The 18,591-nt window shown below is 30.4% G+C and overlaps 2 protein-coding genes across 2 annotated transcripts; both read left to right on the forward strand.

Moving 5' to 3' along the window:
- Positions 1-3,158: 3,158 nt before the first annotated feature.
- Positions 3,159-4,619, forward strand: LOC140174548 (uncharacterized). Its single transcript, XM_072199954.1, has 2 exons — positions 3,159-3,462; positions 4,046-4,619. Exons 1-2 carry the CDS (start codon positions 3,360-3,362, stop codon positions 4,321-4,323), a joined length of 381 nt encoding a protein of 126 aa, XP_072056055.1. The 5' UTR covers positions 3,159-3,359; the 3' UTR covers positions 4,324-4,619.
- An 11,104-nt stretch (positions 4,620-15,723) lies between these two features.
- Positions 15,724-17,318, forward strand: LOC112702286 (uncharacterized). Its single transcript, XM_025753259.3, has 2 exons — positions 15,724-16,031; positions 16,634-17,318. Exons 1-2 carry the CDS (start codon positions 15,929-15,931, stop codon positions 17,023-17,025), a joined length of 495 nt encoding a protein of 164 aa, XP_025609044.1. The 5' UTR covers positions 15,724-15,928; the 3' UTR covers positions 17,026-17,318.
- Positions 17,319-18,591: the final 1,273 nt, after the last annotated feature.

Genomic DNA, 18,591 nt, shown 5'->3' on the forward strand with positions numbered 1-18,591 from the left:
AAAAATATATTTTAAGAATATAATAAAAAATTAATTTTTTAATGTATTAAAAATTAAAAAATAATTTAATAAGTATACACTAAAATTAATTAATAAAATAATATATATTAAAAATAAATTAAATTATATATAATATACTAATACTTAATTTTAGTAATTAATTTTAATTAGTATACAATTAATATTTTTAACATGTATCTTCATGAAACATAAGATAACAAAATCCAAGCTAGGAAACATAGAAAAAGCTAAGTCAACTGACGATGACTCTCTCACTGCACAAAGACTTTAAGATGGAGTTAGTATCAGCTAACATGTTGTCCCAGTTAATTAATTAAGAGATCAAATTGATCTCCTAGTTTTTAATTTGGAGTAGAGATATTTGTTTGTACTGTCTATTTGTTGGACTAGCTAGCTAAGGGAGAATTATTTTTATTCACAAATTATGTGAAACTCTCACCATATACAATGATATGGATATTATACCCAAGTATACAGTCTAGTAATATAGTTTGCTTCTGTTAACAACTTAACATCCATCCACCACTACCTATAAATTTTGGTGTAGCATATAATGCAATACCGTACATTTTTTTTCCTTTTTTGAGTTTTCAGCTTTACATCTTGTTAGTTGTTATTAGTTATTCAAGATATTAATTTTTAAATATTTAAAATAAGAGACCAACAAAGAAAGGAATTATTTATCAGTTAATATTAATTAGTTTTTATTTTTTTAACTCATAATAACATCTAAATAAACATTCAAAATTATGAATAGAAAACATATAAATTAAAATCTCACCAAAAGAACATCTAAAAGTAAAATAAAAATCTGTCAGATTCATTTCAATTCATACATTCAAAATTTAAAATAAAAAAAATCCAAAACTTATTAAAAATATCTAGAAGTATTTATTGTGAAGCACATAAAACAGATGGGTAGAACGAAGGCTCCAAATTAAACGGCAAGAAAGAGTAAGAGAAGAGAAGAGACAAGAGAGAGAAGGGTATGAGAGGAGGAAGAAGAAGAGATCAGAGAGACCATAAGAAGAGAAAGAGGAAGAGAGAATGGCCGAAGAAGAGAATACTATAGCAAGAGAGAGGAGTTGAGAGGAAGCTAATAAAAAAGATATTAACCAAAAAATAGTTAGTAATGTTGGCAACAAACCCTACATAATAAGTGTTTATTATGGGATTTTTTTCTAATATAAAATAAAAAAATTAATTAATTTCTAAAACATGATTTTTTTTATTTTATTTTTTGAAATACGATTTTTTTTTGCGTTAAGGACAAGTTCGCTGCACCCCAACGAACTTCATATAAATTATGAAGTTTGTCGCATCCCCGACAAATTCTATGTCAGATTTTTAAAATAAAAGTATGTCTGTTGGAGAGTGGATTAGGGAACTACAATTTCATTGTCCACTTTTGTTTTCATTGTTGACATTTTTTCTCTACAATGTCAAAGAATTCATTGTTATCCATTCATTACGATGGTAAAATAGTGTATGATGAAAAATGTTCTATCGTTTTTAGATTGGGACAACCGATAATTACCTATATGACACTGAAAGTCAACAGTCTAACAGCGTTGAAGAATAAGATATTACATTCCGTCGGATAGCAAGAGGCAAAAAATGTGAAAAAAATTTACTACAGATATATCCGACTGAAGTAGATGGCAGTTTGTTTTATAAAAGGTATATTACAGTTGTCTTGTCTCTGTTGCTACTTATTTATTAGACCACGGTTGTGAAAAATATTTCTATTGTTTTGAATTAGGTATCGTTTACATGACGAAGAGGACGTACGATTTATAAGGTCGTGGCACAACCGATGAACAAATGTTCATCTGTTGGAATTATTCGTGTTTTTCGTTGAGTTGGGTGGCCAAAGATCATTTGCAGATACTGTCGATGCTAGTCTGTTGAGTGGAGCTGTTAGACGAACTATCAGAAGGACGATGGTGGATCTAAATATGCCACCTAAAGGTAGTCAAGAGGAATCTAATGTTGAAGTTCGTAATGCTGACTTGATGTATGACAATGTTAAAAGCCACGAGGGTTCTGCTATTAGGGATCCGATGATGGATCAGTATGAAGTTAACCCTGATGACGGAGATAATGCTGATGAAGAAATGAACTACTACGGTGACACACAAGTTGCTCTGACACAATCTGCCATTTCTCGACCATATGACCGGCCGATCATTTCACTATGTTGAATCTTGATGCAATGACTTCGGATTGGTCATTTACTCCCTCGAAGAGGATCAAAGCAACAAGTTTAAAGTTGGACAACAATTTAAGAACAAGGAAGATGTGATGTTGGCAGTTAAGCGGTACAACATTAGAAGAGTTGTGGAGTACAAAATAGTAGAATGACCAGTTGAGGTATAATACACTGTTGTATCCAGGTTTATATAGTCTGCCGAACTCATCCTAGAGTTCGTTGGGGTGCGAGGAACTTATCCTAATTACCAAAAAAAAAATTGTATTCTAAAAGATAAAACTAAAAAATTTTGTTTCGAAAGCTAAATAATTTTTTTATTTTATTTAAGAAAAAAATTAGTTTATTCTAGTGTTTATAATTGTGTTTAATTTATTAAAAAATTAATATTTAATTTAAAAATATAAAAGCTAGTAAAATTTAAAATTTTATATGAATTAATTATTAATTTAATATTAAAAAATTCAAACGTCAACAAAAAATTTTAAAAAGATATTATTGATAAAAATATTTTTAAAAAATTTAAAAATATGTAAAAATAATTAATAAGTATTATATTTTTTATAAATCACAAAAAAATTTATTTTTAACAAAAATCTTATTTATTTTGTTTCAATTTTTATAGTAATATTTGAATAAATATTTAAAAAAATATAAAAATTTGGACTAAAATTTAATTTTTAAAATTTTTTAAAAAATTTAACCAGTTACTATAAAAAATATTTAAAAAAAAAGTACTTGATATCAAATTGTCAAATTTTAAGAATAAAATTATATCAAAATCTTAAGTATAAAGTAGTTTTTTAATATTGGGACTACTTGCTCTGATCCGTACCCATCAAGTTGATGAGCAGTTAAAGGCAATTAATGCTTCTTCATTTTCATAGCCAACAAGTTTTTACCATGTGGAGAACAAGGATGCTGAGTTGGAGATTTAAAGAATTTCTCAGGGTTTCCATTAGATAATATCCAATTAATGTTGGATACACTATTCCATCTGCAAAGTTGAAAAGTCCTCCATTCTCCACCACCTTCCACTCCTATATATAGAGCACAGTTTCTCACTATTTTTCTCATCCTTCACTACTGAACACATAATACGACTTAATTTAAATTCTAGTACTGAAAAATGGGTTCAAGAGTAGCAATACTCATGCTTGGCCTCTTGGCCATTGTTCTTATCTCTTCAGAAGTGGCTGCTAGAGACTTACCTGAGGCTTCACCTAACAAGGGTAAATTTTTGCTTTCTACATTAATTGTACTTCCCATAAACAATAATATAATAAACAATGGCATTTTTTAAATAATTTTAGTATCAGAATGCCGTACTTAAATAATGATATTACTAATAAAAAATATTATGTGAATTTATTGAAGTATTTATTACATAATATAAGAATCTTTACTTATTATATTATGTAATCATTAAAAAAAATTCAGATCAGTTTTTCAAGAAAAAAAATAACTGATAAGTCCAGACAATATCCATATTTAGAGATACTATGACTAAAACATGGTATTTTATTAATGTAGGTGTTATATATATTTCAATTATTTTAGAGTTTTGTGACTTATTGGTTCAATAACAATTAACTAACTCTCTCAAATACTAATATAAGTGAATACACAATGAACTCTGATTTTCTGCATTTTGTTTTTTGTTGATTTATTTTAATTCATATTAGGTAAAGAAATAAAACTAGCTAGTAAAAGCATGCTAAATAGGTTTAGATATTTTTGTCCATTTTCTTTTTTTTTTTTTTAACTCTTTATATAAACACCAATTGAATGATGAATCCATGCATGTGCTTGCAGATGAAGCTGGTACAGAGGCAAATGAAGTGGGCGAGGCCAAGTATGGATACGGTGGTGGTAACTATGGCCATGGTGGTGGTAACTATGGCCATGGTGGCGGAGGATATGGCCACGGTGGCGGAGGATACGGCCACGGTGGCGGAGGATACGGTCACGGTGGAGGAGGACACGGAGGAGGAGGATATTGCCGTTACGGTTGCTGCGGCAGCGGATACGGTGGGCGGTGCAAGTGCTGCTCTTACGCCGGTGAAGCTGCTGAAGCTGAACCTCACAACTAAGCGAGTGTTTATTACATATTATGCTTCAATAATATGTAATAAATAATTATTATTATTATAATGGCATTTCAGTGAATAAATGAAGCTCGTTGAGAGAGAGACATATACATGTAGTGAAAGAGAGAAATAGTAGATAGGACTAAAGGCTATTTTTGTCTTTTTCCCTAAATGCTAGATCGATCTTTCTGATGATCTTAGCTTGCCTTACTCTCTCCACCAGTGGAATGTTGAATGTATGTATATGCATCCTATGTTTCTGTCATAATGAAAATAGTAACCAAAGTTGTTCTCAACTACGTACATTTTGTCTATTACCATTTAGAGATAAGTTTTTTTTTTTTTTAATATAGGTACACAATAAAATTACTAAACAATGTGAATAAAGGATATATAGGAGGTTTAATTCTTTAGGTGTGTAAATAATTATTCTAATATTAAAATTTAAATAAATAATTTAAAAGATGTAGTATATTTTTATTTTAGAGTTACTTAGATAAAGACGTCTAAAATGTCTTTTTGTAAAGATGTTTTTTTAATTAAAATTTAACATATATAATCAATTAAATTATGTTATTTTTGTCAAAATTAAGCTAGACAAATTGATTTAATCAAAAAAATGGTAAATCAAATCTTAAACTAGTCTAAATTAATATTATTTTTTTATAAAAAATAACTACAATACCCTTATTATAGAAAATGATTAAAATATTCTTATTATATATATATATATATATATATATTAATTTTAAAAATTCTAAATCTTAATTCTACTATAGAAAAATAAAAAACTAAAATTTAGAATTTTCAAAATTAATATATATAATAGAAATATTTTACTCATTTTCTATAATATGATATTGTAGTCATTTTCTATAAAAAATAATATAAATTTAGACCCGTTCAAGATTTAATTTATCATTTTTCGATCAAATCAATTTATCTAGCCTAATTTTTACAAAAATAAAACAATTTAATCGATTATATGTATTAAATTTTAATTATTAAAAAACATCTTTATAAAAAAGACGTTTTCAGCGTCTTTCTCTGAGTGACTCCTTTTATTTTATTAGACCAATTTTAAAGCTCATTGTTCACATTATTCACAAAAATTATTATCTACCTAATAATTTTTTTTTACTTCAAAATTGATGAAAAATGTTGAGAATGATAGTCACGAACTAGGGTTCCGACTGTACCCTTCGCATTATTAGCGGAAGGATATTGCCATTTCCTGCTGCTTTTTTTTTTTTCTCCCTTTGGTCCACTATCAGCACCTTTCTTTCCTTTTAACTTTTTTTTTTTAAATAATTTTATTGAATTGATTAATGTGAACGTGCTAGTGTGCTGCCGCCTACCGCAGTACTACCTAACTTCCATGGTTTGATTATTTTCTTAATTATTTGTACGAAATAAATAAAATAAATAAATAACTTAATAATTTTTTTTCCTAGAGAACAAACGTGTTAGTTTCTATTTCTCAAATTAATTGTTCATTTTACCTTTTAAATAATTGTTTATTTCAGAAGAAAGGAATATTAGAGTTGCTTTTATTTTTTTGAAAAACCATATTTACATCGATCGAAGCTGGTTGTTTACATCTTGGTGAAGAAAATATTATTTCAGTTAAACAAGAAATTAAACGACAATATTTGTTGCTTCCGAAACTTGAAAACTAATTTCCACACTTCAGGAAAATACTAGAATTTCACTAAAGAAAAAAAAAAAAATCTTTGACCGAAAAACCGCTGTTTTTGACTGTTTGTCCACCTTAAATCAATGTCACTTTCAGACTTTCATCGTTTGAAGCTTAAAGTTATAAGAGTGTGTCGTTAGAATGGGAGAAGCATGTTTAAGCTTTTTGAACGCTTCAATTTTAATGTTATTTTTTTTATCAGTTTAAATTTTTAAAATGAATAATTTTTGTTATATACTATCAATAAAATTTCTAAGTACTCTGGTTAGTGATAATTCTCTGTCTTAACTCTTAATACTTAGCTTCGAGTCTTCATGCATGACTTTCATCAATTATTATCATTTCTAACATTTCTTTGTTTCTTTGTGATGGTTCTCATGCACGTAGATATATATATGGAGAATGATGTAGCTATAGAGGTTGAAGCAATACTGGAGAACGCACACCATTTGTTACAATTCAAAGCTGCTGTATCTACAAAGTACCCCACAAAATTCGTGAGTCAAACGAAGATGCATACACCCCAATGCTTGTTTCGATTGGCCCCCTCCATCATGGCAATTCTAGGCTGGTAATCATGAAAGTCCACAAACAGGTTTATTGTGAACGTTTCATTCAAAGATCGGAGGCATGTTTATTCAATTTGGTGAGTTGCGTTCAACACTTGGAACCAAAAATCTGTACATGTTATTCTGAAAAGATCGATCTCACAGCAAATGAGTTGGTGAAGGTGATATTCATAGACTGTCATTTCGTAATTGAGCTTTTCAGCAGAGAAAAGTGAACAAAGAATGATGCTATACATGATTTGTTATTGCCAATTCTCTCTTAAACAATGGTGCTGATATGATGAATTCCCTTTATTTATGAAGCTTGTTTTTGATATGTTTAAAAATCACGACAAACAAGGAGTGTCACCACCACCAAATGGTAGAACTATATCACACTTCACTGATCTGCTTAGATGCTTCATCTTGCCACCATCTCATAGAATACCTTCAAGGAACTATAAAACTGTAGAAAATGGTGAATCAAATCTTGAATCATTCTAAATTAATATTATTTTTAATAAAAAATAACTACAATATTTTTATTATAGAAAATGATTAAAATATTTCTATTATATATATATATATATATATATATTAATTTTAAAAAATTTTAAATCCTAACTCTATGACGGCAAAAAAAATAAAGGACTAAAATTTAAAATTTTTAAAATTAATATATATAATAGAAGTATTTTAATCATTTTTTATAATAAAAGTATTGTAATCATTTTTTATAAAAAATAATTTTAATTAAGATCAATTCAAGATTTGATTCACTGTTTTTTTTGGTCAAATTAATTTATTTAGCTTAATTTTGACAAAAATAATTGTCAAATTTTAATTATTAGAAAATATCTTTAAAAAAAAATTTTAAAATTCTTTATTTGAGTGGTTCTTTTCTTAAAATGCCACACGTTTTAGCGGATAATGATGCTGAAGTTTGATTGAGGAACATTGTGGCTTTAGGCACCATTTAGTTGATGTCTGTGTATGCCAAAGACAGAGACACGATAGGACGTGTTCTTTGTTTGGTATGTGAGACACAAATTAAGAGAGACACAGTGACATATAGATACCCACAAAACATATGTATTTTGTATCTTTTCAATTAGCTTAGACACTAATTTTTACCATTTTATCCTTTCAACCTAATTTTTTTTCTTCAACCATTCTTCATTTTCTCTCTCATCCTTCATACTCTCTCTACCCTTTTTTGTTGCCCGATTTGTGCTTCAATGGTGTCGCTTCCATCCTCTCTCTAGCGGTATTGTTTGTCTTCTGTCTTCTCCTTGCAGGTAGTGTCACAGCAAAGAAGAAAGTCTTTCTGCCTCACCCTTCGATCAAAATCAACAACGACTATTGTCGGTCCTGTCTTTCTTCCACCTTTACTCATTTTTATCTTCTTTTCATTTTTCTCTATCTTTTTCTTTTCTTCATTTACTTTGTTGCCTTGTTCTACTTCAGGTTCAATTTGTATTTGTTTTAATTTTTTTAATAAAAATTTGAATGTTTTTATTATTCAATTAGAATGTTATTGAAGCACTTTTGTTTATTTTATAAATATTAAATTTCGGATTAAATTTTATTTGTGGTGTTCTTTGTTGTTGATGAGGTGATAAATTTTCTATATTTGGATTGATGAAGATTTGTGTTTGTTATGCTAACTTTTAGCAATTTTAAAATTTTTTTTTATATTTATGGAGTTGATTTTGTTTTGATAAAGAATTACCAAAAATTAAAAAAAAATTGTGTTGGTTTTGAAGATCGATGGTGATGCCATGGTAAATTGTGATTATTTTGAAGGAATATGAAAAAGTATAAGTGGTGATGATGATACATAAATGAATTGAATAAAATTGACTTTTTAGTAAAATTGTGAGTTATATGTTCTGTCTATATCTTAATTATCAAATAGAATGCAAAATTAATGTCTTCTTATGTCTACGTATTCTTGTGTATTTGTGTATTCTTGTGTATTTGGTGGCTCAACAATTAATGGCTGAGCATGGCTAAAGATTGACTGGCCATTTAAACGATGACATATGGTAAGTGAATTTATTATTATATATTTAAAAGAATGTAGAGGACTATAAATTAAAAAAGTTTACTGTTTAAAAAACTGAAAATTAATTACTTAAGAATGGCTAACCAAAAAATTTATGTATTATGAGTAAAGAGAAACAAAAATTAAGAACAATAAAATGTCTAAAAAAAATAAATTCACTTAAATAAGTGTTGATGGTTCAAATTCTGTCTTATGTATGCAATAATTAATTAGTCAATAATAAATAGATTAGTCATTGATTTACCGAATTGAAAAATACAGTAAAAAACAAAAAAAATGTCTAAGAAAACAAAAAAAAAGACTAAGAAAAAGAATACGTCATACAAATAATAAACAGGATAATTGGATAATCATGTCGCTCATATTGTTATGGAACTAAAACAGACAATAAGATAGAGAACTAAATATACCTTATCAAAAAATTTGGCTTCAAATTTTTCAGCTCTATGATCAGTAATTGTAAGGAGGAGATATTATAAGGAAGAAAGAAAAAAATATGTGCATTTTAATTGAAAATTTAATACTAAAATATAATGTTGAAAAAAAGAAGTTTTAAATTAAACATTGCAATTTTTATTGAGTTCAATTTTATTATTCAATTCATGTGAAGAAAGAAACAAATGCTGAAATAATGTGAAAATAAGTTGATAAGAAAACAGAAAGTATAATTTATATTAAGCAATTAAAAATAAAAAGAACATAAGAGAACGGTTTTAATATAACACCAATCCCAAACTATGAACAATATTGATTATTATGTAAAACCAGAATTTAGGACTAAGCTAAAAATGAAAAATGAGGACTTCAAAATAAGAAATTCCACTCCACAATCCTATAAAATAAAAACTAGAGAAAATTGCTAAATCAGAAACACTATGATCCTCTTGAATCCAAGAAAGATTAACCATCAATTTGCCATTAGGAAGCCACTCAAAATTCACATCAGAACTATTCACTTGGAACTTCTTTGGAGGTTGACTTGAGTAAGCTAAAAATTGGCCATCACCCTTAACCTTGAGCATAGTAACACTCTCAACATATTTCACTTCTTGAATTACACCTCTATTATTGAGCATATTTGTTAGTTTTATTGGTGTAAATTTGATGCTGTCAGATAGCACTCATTCCAGATTTGTCACTGCTCTCCTTTTTTAAATGAAATGCCAAAAAAAAGCTCTTGATGAGGGTAAAAAAAGATACATATTTTGCCCCAACTAAACGGAATTAACTTGCTTTACTTGTAATCAAGCATTTCTTATACATAGTGCACAAATTCAAAAGAAAATGAGACAAATTGAAAATAAAGTAATTTCATGATAACAGTAATTTCCTAATTTAAATAGTTAAATTATATAATAGTAAATAGTGAATAGTAGAATGTGAATTATATAATACTGGAATTAAATGAATAGTTGTATTTCATGATATCAGTAGTTTTCTCATGCCTAAACTGCACTACACAAAACCAACCAAGAATAGAACAGCCAAAACTATTTCAGATTTGCAAGGATCACTTACTTGTTCTGTGAACCAAACATTTGAAATTTTTAGCCACATGTTACTTGCACAAGTGATGTGAATACACAATTTCATATATAACAATAACGAGTGTATGATTGATCTTATGTTTTTACATACTAATAAAAAAGAATGCAATGCATCTCATATCAGATAATCACAGAGTTCACACTCTAAGTCATTTATAATTACTCTCTTCAATCCTTAATTTATAGCATAAATTGAACTTAACAAGTAAAATGTAAGATCTATAACTTTTAAAAAGTCTTATTACGATCAAGTCTCAAATCAGATATTTAATTATAATTTTAATTTCAAAAATTAATTTATAAAAGATAATTAAAGCAAGTTTTGATTAATTGAATTTAAAATAAATTAAGATTATTATGTAATTTTATAATTATTAGATTATTTTCTATATTTAAATTATAAAGTTGGTAGTTATGAAATAATAAGAATTTTATATGATTTGGACTAAATAATTAATATTTTTAAAATATTAATACTTCTATATTGAAAAATAAAAAAATTAATTATATTATTTCTAATTATGGGATTTGAACATTTTATTGAAAATAATTTGTGAAATTGATGAACAAATAGTATTTTTATACATTATTATTGTTGGATTAAAATCTATTTCTAATTACTATAGTATCCCTATTTTTATTTGAAATTACAAAACTACCCTTAAACCTAATTTTTACCTAAACCCTAATTCCCAAATTGAAAAAACCCTAACCCTAACCCAATGACCTGTTTCCCAAACCCAGCAACTGCACCCTACCCGGTTCCCTTTCACCATCCCTTTTGACGCAACACATCCTAACAATACAGCAGCAGCAGTGGCGAAGTGAAAGAAAGAAACGAAGAAAGAAAGGAGTAGAGGGAAGGGGATACTGCGGAAGGAGAGTGAGGGAGGAGGAGGGAAGGCGGTGCGGTGGGCGTCACTGCCACCATCGCCGCCGCTGTTGACAAGGACGTAGGAGATCCGTGAGAGCTGAGGAAGGAGAAGGAAGAGAAGGCCGCGCTGCCACCGTAGCCCTTGCGCCGCCACCGTTTGGTCCGTTCATGAGCTGCCGCCAGAACCATGCGAGAAGGAGCGTCGCTGTCCTGTGGAGCCCGTGTCGTCGCCGTTCAGCCCACTGCCAGACAAAGGCCGCGTGTCTCTGAGGGAGGAAGACCCGGCCAGGGACGCGAGGAGCGCGACCCGCTGCACGAAGCTGCGTCGCCGCATGCTGTCACTGCCGTCGAGCTCCTATGGCGATGTCGAGATCCTATGGCCACCGCCGGCAAGATCTGAACAGAGGGAAGCTTGAGGAGAGAGAGAGAGAGATCGATGGGAGGGGTTTCCGTCCATGCAGCCGTGCCTCCACCGCCGTAGATCCTCCACCGCCTCTCACTACCGCTGATGTCCTCCGCCGCCGTTGCTTGCCGTTCGAAGCTGCTGCAATGCAACTGCCGTCGCCGGAAAAAGCATTGCAGGTAAGGGTTTTAAGTCTGGTTTCTGTTCTTTCGAAATTTCGAGAAGATTATTGACACTGTGTGGTTGTACAGCTGCCATTATCAGAGATTCGGGCCCCCGCCGTCACTCAAAAATCATTGGCGGAGCTGTTGCCGGGTCAATTTATAGTTGCGGTTGCTTCTTTTTTTTATTTTTGAGTGATTGTATAAGTCTTATGTAATTGTTGATTGTCTTGGATGAATATGAATGCTTGATTGGTTGGGTTGTTATTCGATTATGTGAAACGAACAGTTCTTAAAATGCTTCTTTAAAGTTAATTTATAAATGCTTGAAATCGAGTTTTTTTTTGTCAAGAATTGATTTGAATTTGATTTGGTATTCTTGAAACTTGAACACGATGCATCTTTGTAAACAACTTGTTTTTGAACCCCTTGAAGAGGGTTGCGGAATGGTTTGATTGGACCTGGAAAGGGTGGCAAAGTCCAAGTTTTAGGGGAGATGCTGTCGAAATTCTTATAAAATTCGAGTCTTTATTTAAATTTTATTTGGAAATTATGAGTTTAATGCCTTTACTATTTTACTTGGAGGATTGTGAATTTAAGACCCTTTTTATTATCTTTACTTGGATCAATTATGAAAGCGATAAAGCTACGTTTTGAAAAGAATTATTGAAAAGAGAATTATGATTTCTCTTTATTTCCTAAGAAAAAATAGTATGTCTTTGGGTGCAAGTTATTCGAAAGAGAATTATGCTTTAAGGCGGTTTTAAAAGGTGAAAATGGTTTATGTTTTTCTTTATTTAACTTAAAGATTGTCACTTGGAGGAGTTTTTGTGACTTTAAAAGAATTTGAGTTTCGATTGATAAATCTCTTTTTTTTTTACGTTTTAGATGAGATTCAAAATATCCTTTGAACTCTGGTTTAGCAAAACAAAAATGATTTTTCAAACAGTTTGAAACACTTTAGATGTAATCATGAAATTGAAGCTAGTTTGTTTAAGTAAAGAAAATGGTTTTGAAAGGAGTAAGTAATTACACGACTCAGTTTGGCTTAGCTTATATTTTTACTACTCAAATCAGGAAGCCAAGGTTTTAAAGATTTTGAACAAATTTGAGAAAATGAGTTATGTTATTCTCCCCTAAATACTTGAGACTTTGCTGAAAAACTTTTGTTATAAACTCCCGTTGTTGGATGGATGATTTTTAATATTGCAAAAGAGATCTTTAATTTGCCATGATTTTTTTTGGAAGTTTTGGAAAGAGGATGCCGAGGGTGGCTTTGTTTTAAAAAGGGAACCTACTTTGAGTAAAAGTGGCTTATGAGTCTGAGATGATTTGAGGGATAGGAACTTTAAAGCCAAGGCTGAAAAGAAATGATTTTTGATTTCAAAGTTAAGTGATTTGAGAAAAAGTGATTTATGACTTGAATGATGATTTTATGAATTTGATGATGTTGGATGGTGGAAGTGCTATTTTGTTATGAGACAGAATTGCTGTGTATGAAAATGAATTATGGATGATTGCGGAATATGTTATGAGCCGGAATGGCTGTATATGATAATGAATCATGGCTGGCTGTGGAATATATTATAAGCCGGATGGCTGAGTATGAATATGAATGGTTATTGAATTGATAAAGTGATTGTTGCACTTCTAATTTTCTGAGATACGAGTTTTCCTGGGTAGAAGCAGTGGCTAGCCACCACGTGCTCCAGATTGAGATTCGATACTCTGTTGACCCTATGTCGTAAGTGTGGCCAGACATTGTGAAAGTTCCGGAGGAGCTCGCCCCCCTGAATATACACCAGTGAGGGTGTTGGATGTGAATTATGATTATGATTGTGAATAACTCAAGTTGGGGATGTACGACAGAGGGACAGTCCAATGGTTAGCTACCAGGACTTGTTGGGATGGCTTTATAACCAACAGATGATATCATCAGCCACTAGGACAGGCATTCATCATATGCATCTATGTGACATTGTTTGGGTGTGCATATTGTACTTGATTTGCCTTTGTGATTACTTGTGATTAACTGCTAATTGTTCTACTTGCAGTAACTGTTTGTTTGTGCTTGAACTTTTCTATTTGTGTTCGCGACTGAGACTCTGTTGGATTGTGGTGATTGGTTGTTATTTGGGTTGTTTGGGCTTAGAGCCATGGTTGATCATGAGGTGGGCTGACGATCATGTCTGGTTGATGTTTCTGGTTTGGAAAATATGAAAAACTAATTTGGTTCAGCATAGATAAACCTTTTGAAAGGCTTTTAAATTTTTAAGAAATGAACAGTTCCTATTTCAGAAAAGATTTCAGATTTTTCTTTTATAGTAAGCCTTTGCCTTTGAAAATATGTATAAGGCGGTTATTAATCACTGTAACGATCTTATCTCGCGTATCCTATTATAGTAATTCTGCAACCCTATAGTGAGAACCCTTTTGAGGATGATGTTCTCACTCTCCTATAGGTCTTTTCTTTTCAGTTTACGGATGACGAAGTTCAGAAGAGCTTATTCCTTTTCTGTTAAACAATATTTCTGTATTGTTTTAGTATTTATGTTTCCCTCGCCTTTGGCTTTGCAAGTTTTCTAAGAGGAATAGGATTTTGATATGAGGAGATTGTAAATTATATATATATATATATATATATATATATATATATATATATATATATATATATGTATTTCTTGTGAGTATTGCAACTCATATTGTAAGTATGAATGTATGTTTTCGAAAAAAATCAGTCTAAATTTTAAACAGGCTCATATTTTAGTATTAAATATTATAAGAGTCGTCGTAATACCCAAGTTATCAGAGTGGCGCAGCCGAAAGCGTGACATTTTGATAGTTAGGGTGTTACATAAAATATTAAGAATCTGAAAAATTAATCAATTAGCTCCAGTTGATAAAACTAAACAGCTATGTTTAAAGCACGAATATATTGAATTAACATCAAAACCATAGAATATGTCACATGCAAATCAGATCTTATATATCGGAGAAAAATTAACAAAAAAAAGAACGAAATGATTCTGAAAAACAAAGCACTAAGAAAGAAGGAGAGTTTTGAAGAGAGAAATTGAGATGTATTGAAAATAACTTGAAAAAAATTAGAGCTGAACTTAAACACTGCCGTCTTGACTGAGAATTGCTGTGGAGGAGAGGTGGTTGCCTTCAAGTTGCTCTAGCACCTGCAAAAAAACAGACAACAATTTTAATTATATATATAAAGAAAAACTAAAAGAAGAAGTAATGTGAGGCGAACCTTAGCAGCTCTCGTGAGACGCACTCTCAGATCACCTACAGAAATGTTGAGAACGAGTTTTTACACCTTAATCTCTCTCATTGGATTTGTAAGTTTCTTCTCTAAAGCCTGTTCTCATTTTCACTCCAAATCAACACACAAATAAGCAAATAAAAGAAAACAAGAGAAGATCCGAGCGATTACCATTTGATTTGGATTTGAACTAATATGAAGGTGGCAGAATTGAGAACAAGAAAGACGGTCTTTGAGGGTGTCGATAAAGAATTTTTTGATTTATTTTTTTGTCAGATGCAATTTTTTTTTGTATGAACATGATCAGAGATTAAGATTCATGAGGGAGTAATAGAGTATTAATAAGATTGACATAATTTTTTTTAGTGTTCATGAATAATGAATAACTAAATGTATTTTTATTTTCTTTGTTAAATTATTTAAAATTTAAAATTATAAGATTAAAGTTAGTTAAATTTAAAATTTTAATTAATTTAAATAGGTAATTTTTGTCCAATATCAAAAAAGATATTTAATTTTTTTATAAAATTAAATAAAAATATATTTTTTATTTTTACTTATTTTGATAAAAGTATCGATATGATATATATTTTTTAAAAAAAATCAACTGCTGACGGATATAATATAATTCACATAGCGTTTTATTATTTATCCACATTTTTATTATATCAGTACATATGAATTTATTATCGTACCAAAATAAACACCAATAATATTGGGACAACTACTGTCTGCTCTGATGCAAACGAATCAAGTTGATGAGCAGTTAAAGGCAATAAATGCTTTTTCATTTTCATAGCCTACAAGTTTTTACCATGTGGAGAACAAGGAAGCTGAGTTGGAGTATAAAGAATTTCTCAGAGTTTCCATTGGATGATATCCAATTAATGTTGGATATACTATTCCAACTGTAAAGTTGAAAAATCCTCCATTCTTTAGCACCCTCCACTCCTATATATAGAGCACACTTTGCCACTATTTTTCTCAACCTTCACTATACTAAACACAATACAACTTAATTTGAATTCTAGTACTGAAAAATGGGTTCAAGAGTAGCAATACTCATGCTTGGCCTCTTGGCCATTTTTCTTATATCTTCAGAGGTGGCTGCTAGAGACTTACCTGAGGCTTCACCTAACAAGGGTAATTGTTTGTATTTTACATTAATTGTAGTTCTCATAAACAATAATATTGTAAATATTAAACAATGCCTTTTCTTTTATTTTAGACTTTTGTAAATTTTAATTTTAGACGAGTTTAAGCTAAATAATGAAGTAATATTTTCAATTATGTTACTTGTAAAAAAATAATGGTCATTAAATTAATTAATCAAAAGTGTAGAATGTATATTTGAATATAAAATAAATATTAAAATAAATTAAATAATATATATACATAATAAATAATTTAGTAATTGATTTTTAGGGTGCATATAATATTTTTCATATATAACTACTCTTCAAATAAACCGATCCTTTAATTTCCTTTTTAATCTGTAAATATTTTTTCTTTAAAGCTCCAATAACAAATAACTCTCAAATACTAATTAATAACTGAATTCACAGTGGACTCCGATTTTCTGCGTTTTTGTTTTTTGTTTATTTATTGTAATTCATATTAGGTAATAAAACAAAAATAGATAGTGAAAATGTAAAATCATGATAATTTTTTGGTTTTTCTTTAACTTCGTACAAAGTAGCATCACAATAAACATTAATGATATGAATCCATGCATATGGTTGCAGATGAAGCTGGCACAGAGGCAAATGAGGTGGGTGAGGCCAAGTACGGATACGGTGGTGGTAACTATGGCCACGGTGGTGGAAACTATGGCCACGGTGGTGGATACCCCGGCTATGGTGGCGGAGGATACCCTGGCCACGGTGGTGGAAGCTATGGCCATGGTGGTGGAAGCTACGGCCACGGTGGCGGAGGGTACCCCGGCTACGGTGGCGGAGGATACCCTGGCCACGGTGGTGGAGGATACGGTCACGGTGGCGGAGGATACGGTCACGGTGGTGGAGGGTACGGAGGAGGAGGATATTGCCGTTACGGTTGCTGCGGCGGTGGATACGGTGGACGTTGCAGGTGCTGCTCTTACGCCGGTGAAGCTGCTGAAGCTGAACCTCACAACTAAGGCAGTATTTATTACATATTATGCTTCAATAATATGTAATAAATTATTATTATTATTATTATGGCGTTTCAGTGAATAAATGAAGCTCGTGAGACGAGAGACATACACATGTAGAGAAAGAGAGAAATAGTAGATAGGACTAAAGGCTATTTTTGTCTTTTTCCTTGAATGCTATGATCGATCTTTCTCATGATCTTAGCTGTCGTACTCTCTCCGCGAGTGAAATGTTGAATGTATATGCATCACTATATTTCTGTCGTAATGAAAATAGTAACCACAGTTATTCTCAACTACGTACGTTTTGTCCATTAGCATTGAGAGATAAGGTTTTTTTTTTTTTTTTACTTCAAAATTGATGGAAAATGTTGAGAAGGGGTAGTCACGAACTAGGGTTCTGACTGTGCCCGTCGCATTATTACCGGAAGGAAGTGGCGGCAGTTAGCGGTGGCTACTTGTCGACGACGAGTTTTTGTGGTTTTTAGGAGATGTCGTCTCCGCTTTACTGATCAGCAGAGCCGCGTAGGTCCACGTGGACGCTGACCGTGGAATTCTTACAAACTTTGATATCGTGATACATTAAAAAGAAGTGAATGTCTAACTCCCTCTAAAATAACATGTAAGTTATTTTTTATTATGTGTCACATTGTAATTCGTCTTTATCTTAACCATAATTAGGTTATTTTATAATTTATTATTCTTAAAATTTTAAATCTCCACTCCCGTTAATTGAAGCACATTCCACTCCTCCATTTTTTATTCATCACTTCATCACCTAAATTCGGTCCTTCCAAGCACCGTTGCGTTTGTGACAAGAAGCACCAACGTCATCGCCATCTGCTACCTTCCCACACAACCTCTATTTCTTTAGTGCATCATCCCTTAGTCACGTCGTTAAATTCCGTCGCCTATAACTTGTCCTTTCCAGTATAGTCAGCGCTTCTTTTTGCCATGTATCACTGCTTATCCATATAATTAATGGTTAATTTTAGTTATTAAATTTTTTATTAAAAAAATATATCTTTATTTAATTACGTGACGGAACATATATTTATATGTAAAATATAATATAATAAAATAAATCTATTCAAAGTATTTAAAAGTATAATTAAAATTATGAACATACAAATATAATAATAAAATTTGTACTCCAAACAAATAAATATATTTTTTTATCATACATATATTATTTAAAAAATAAATATATTATTAAAATTAATAACAAAAATTTAAAATAATAAAATTTAACTTTCTTACCGTATTTTTTATAGTATTTTTATTTTTTTAATTTTTAATTTATTAGTACTTTATTATTTAATTAAAAATTAAACAAATTATTTTTATGAAAAATTATTTTTTGTATTATATTAGAGAAGAGATCAATATAGCAGTTTAAAAAATAAATTGTGAGATAAATATGAAATACATATCTAAAATAAATAAAACAGATAAAATGGAAGTACTACTGAGAAACGGAGAATTATTTTTGTCTGTTTTATTTATTTTAGGCATGTATTTCATATTTATCTCTTAAATATCTATCTATATAATTTACTTTTGTATTTAAAA

This window comes from Arachis hypogaea, chromosome 7, assembly GCF_003086295.3.
Source record: "Arachis hypogaea cultivar Tifrunner chromosome 7, arahy.Tifrunner.gnm2.J5K5, whole genome shotgun sequence".
NCBI classification, from domain to species: domain Eukaryota; kingdom Viridiplantae; phylum Streptophyta; class Magnoliopsida; order Fabales; family Fabaceae; genus Arachis; species Arachis hypogaea.

Bases quoted from the DNA above. Each gene is read 5' to 3' on its own strand.
- LOC140174548 (XM_072199954.1), top strand. From the start codon at position 3,360: ATGGGTTCAAGAGTAGCAATACTCATGCTTGGCCTCTTGGCCATTGTT. The intron at 3,463-4,045 runs GTAAATTTTTGC...ATGTGCTTGCAG, and splicing joins TGAGGCTTCACCTAACAAGG to ATGAAGCTGGTACAGAGGCA.
- LOC112702286 (XM_025753259.3), top strand. From the start codon at position 15,929: ATGGGTTCAAGAGTAGCAATACTCATGCTTGGCCTCTTGGCCATTTTT. The intron at 16,032-16,633 runs GTAATTGTTTGT...ATATGGTTGCAG, and splicing joins TGAGGCTTCACCTAACAAGG to ATGAAGCTGGCACAGAGGCA.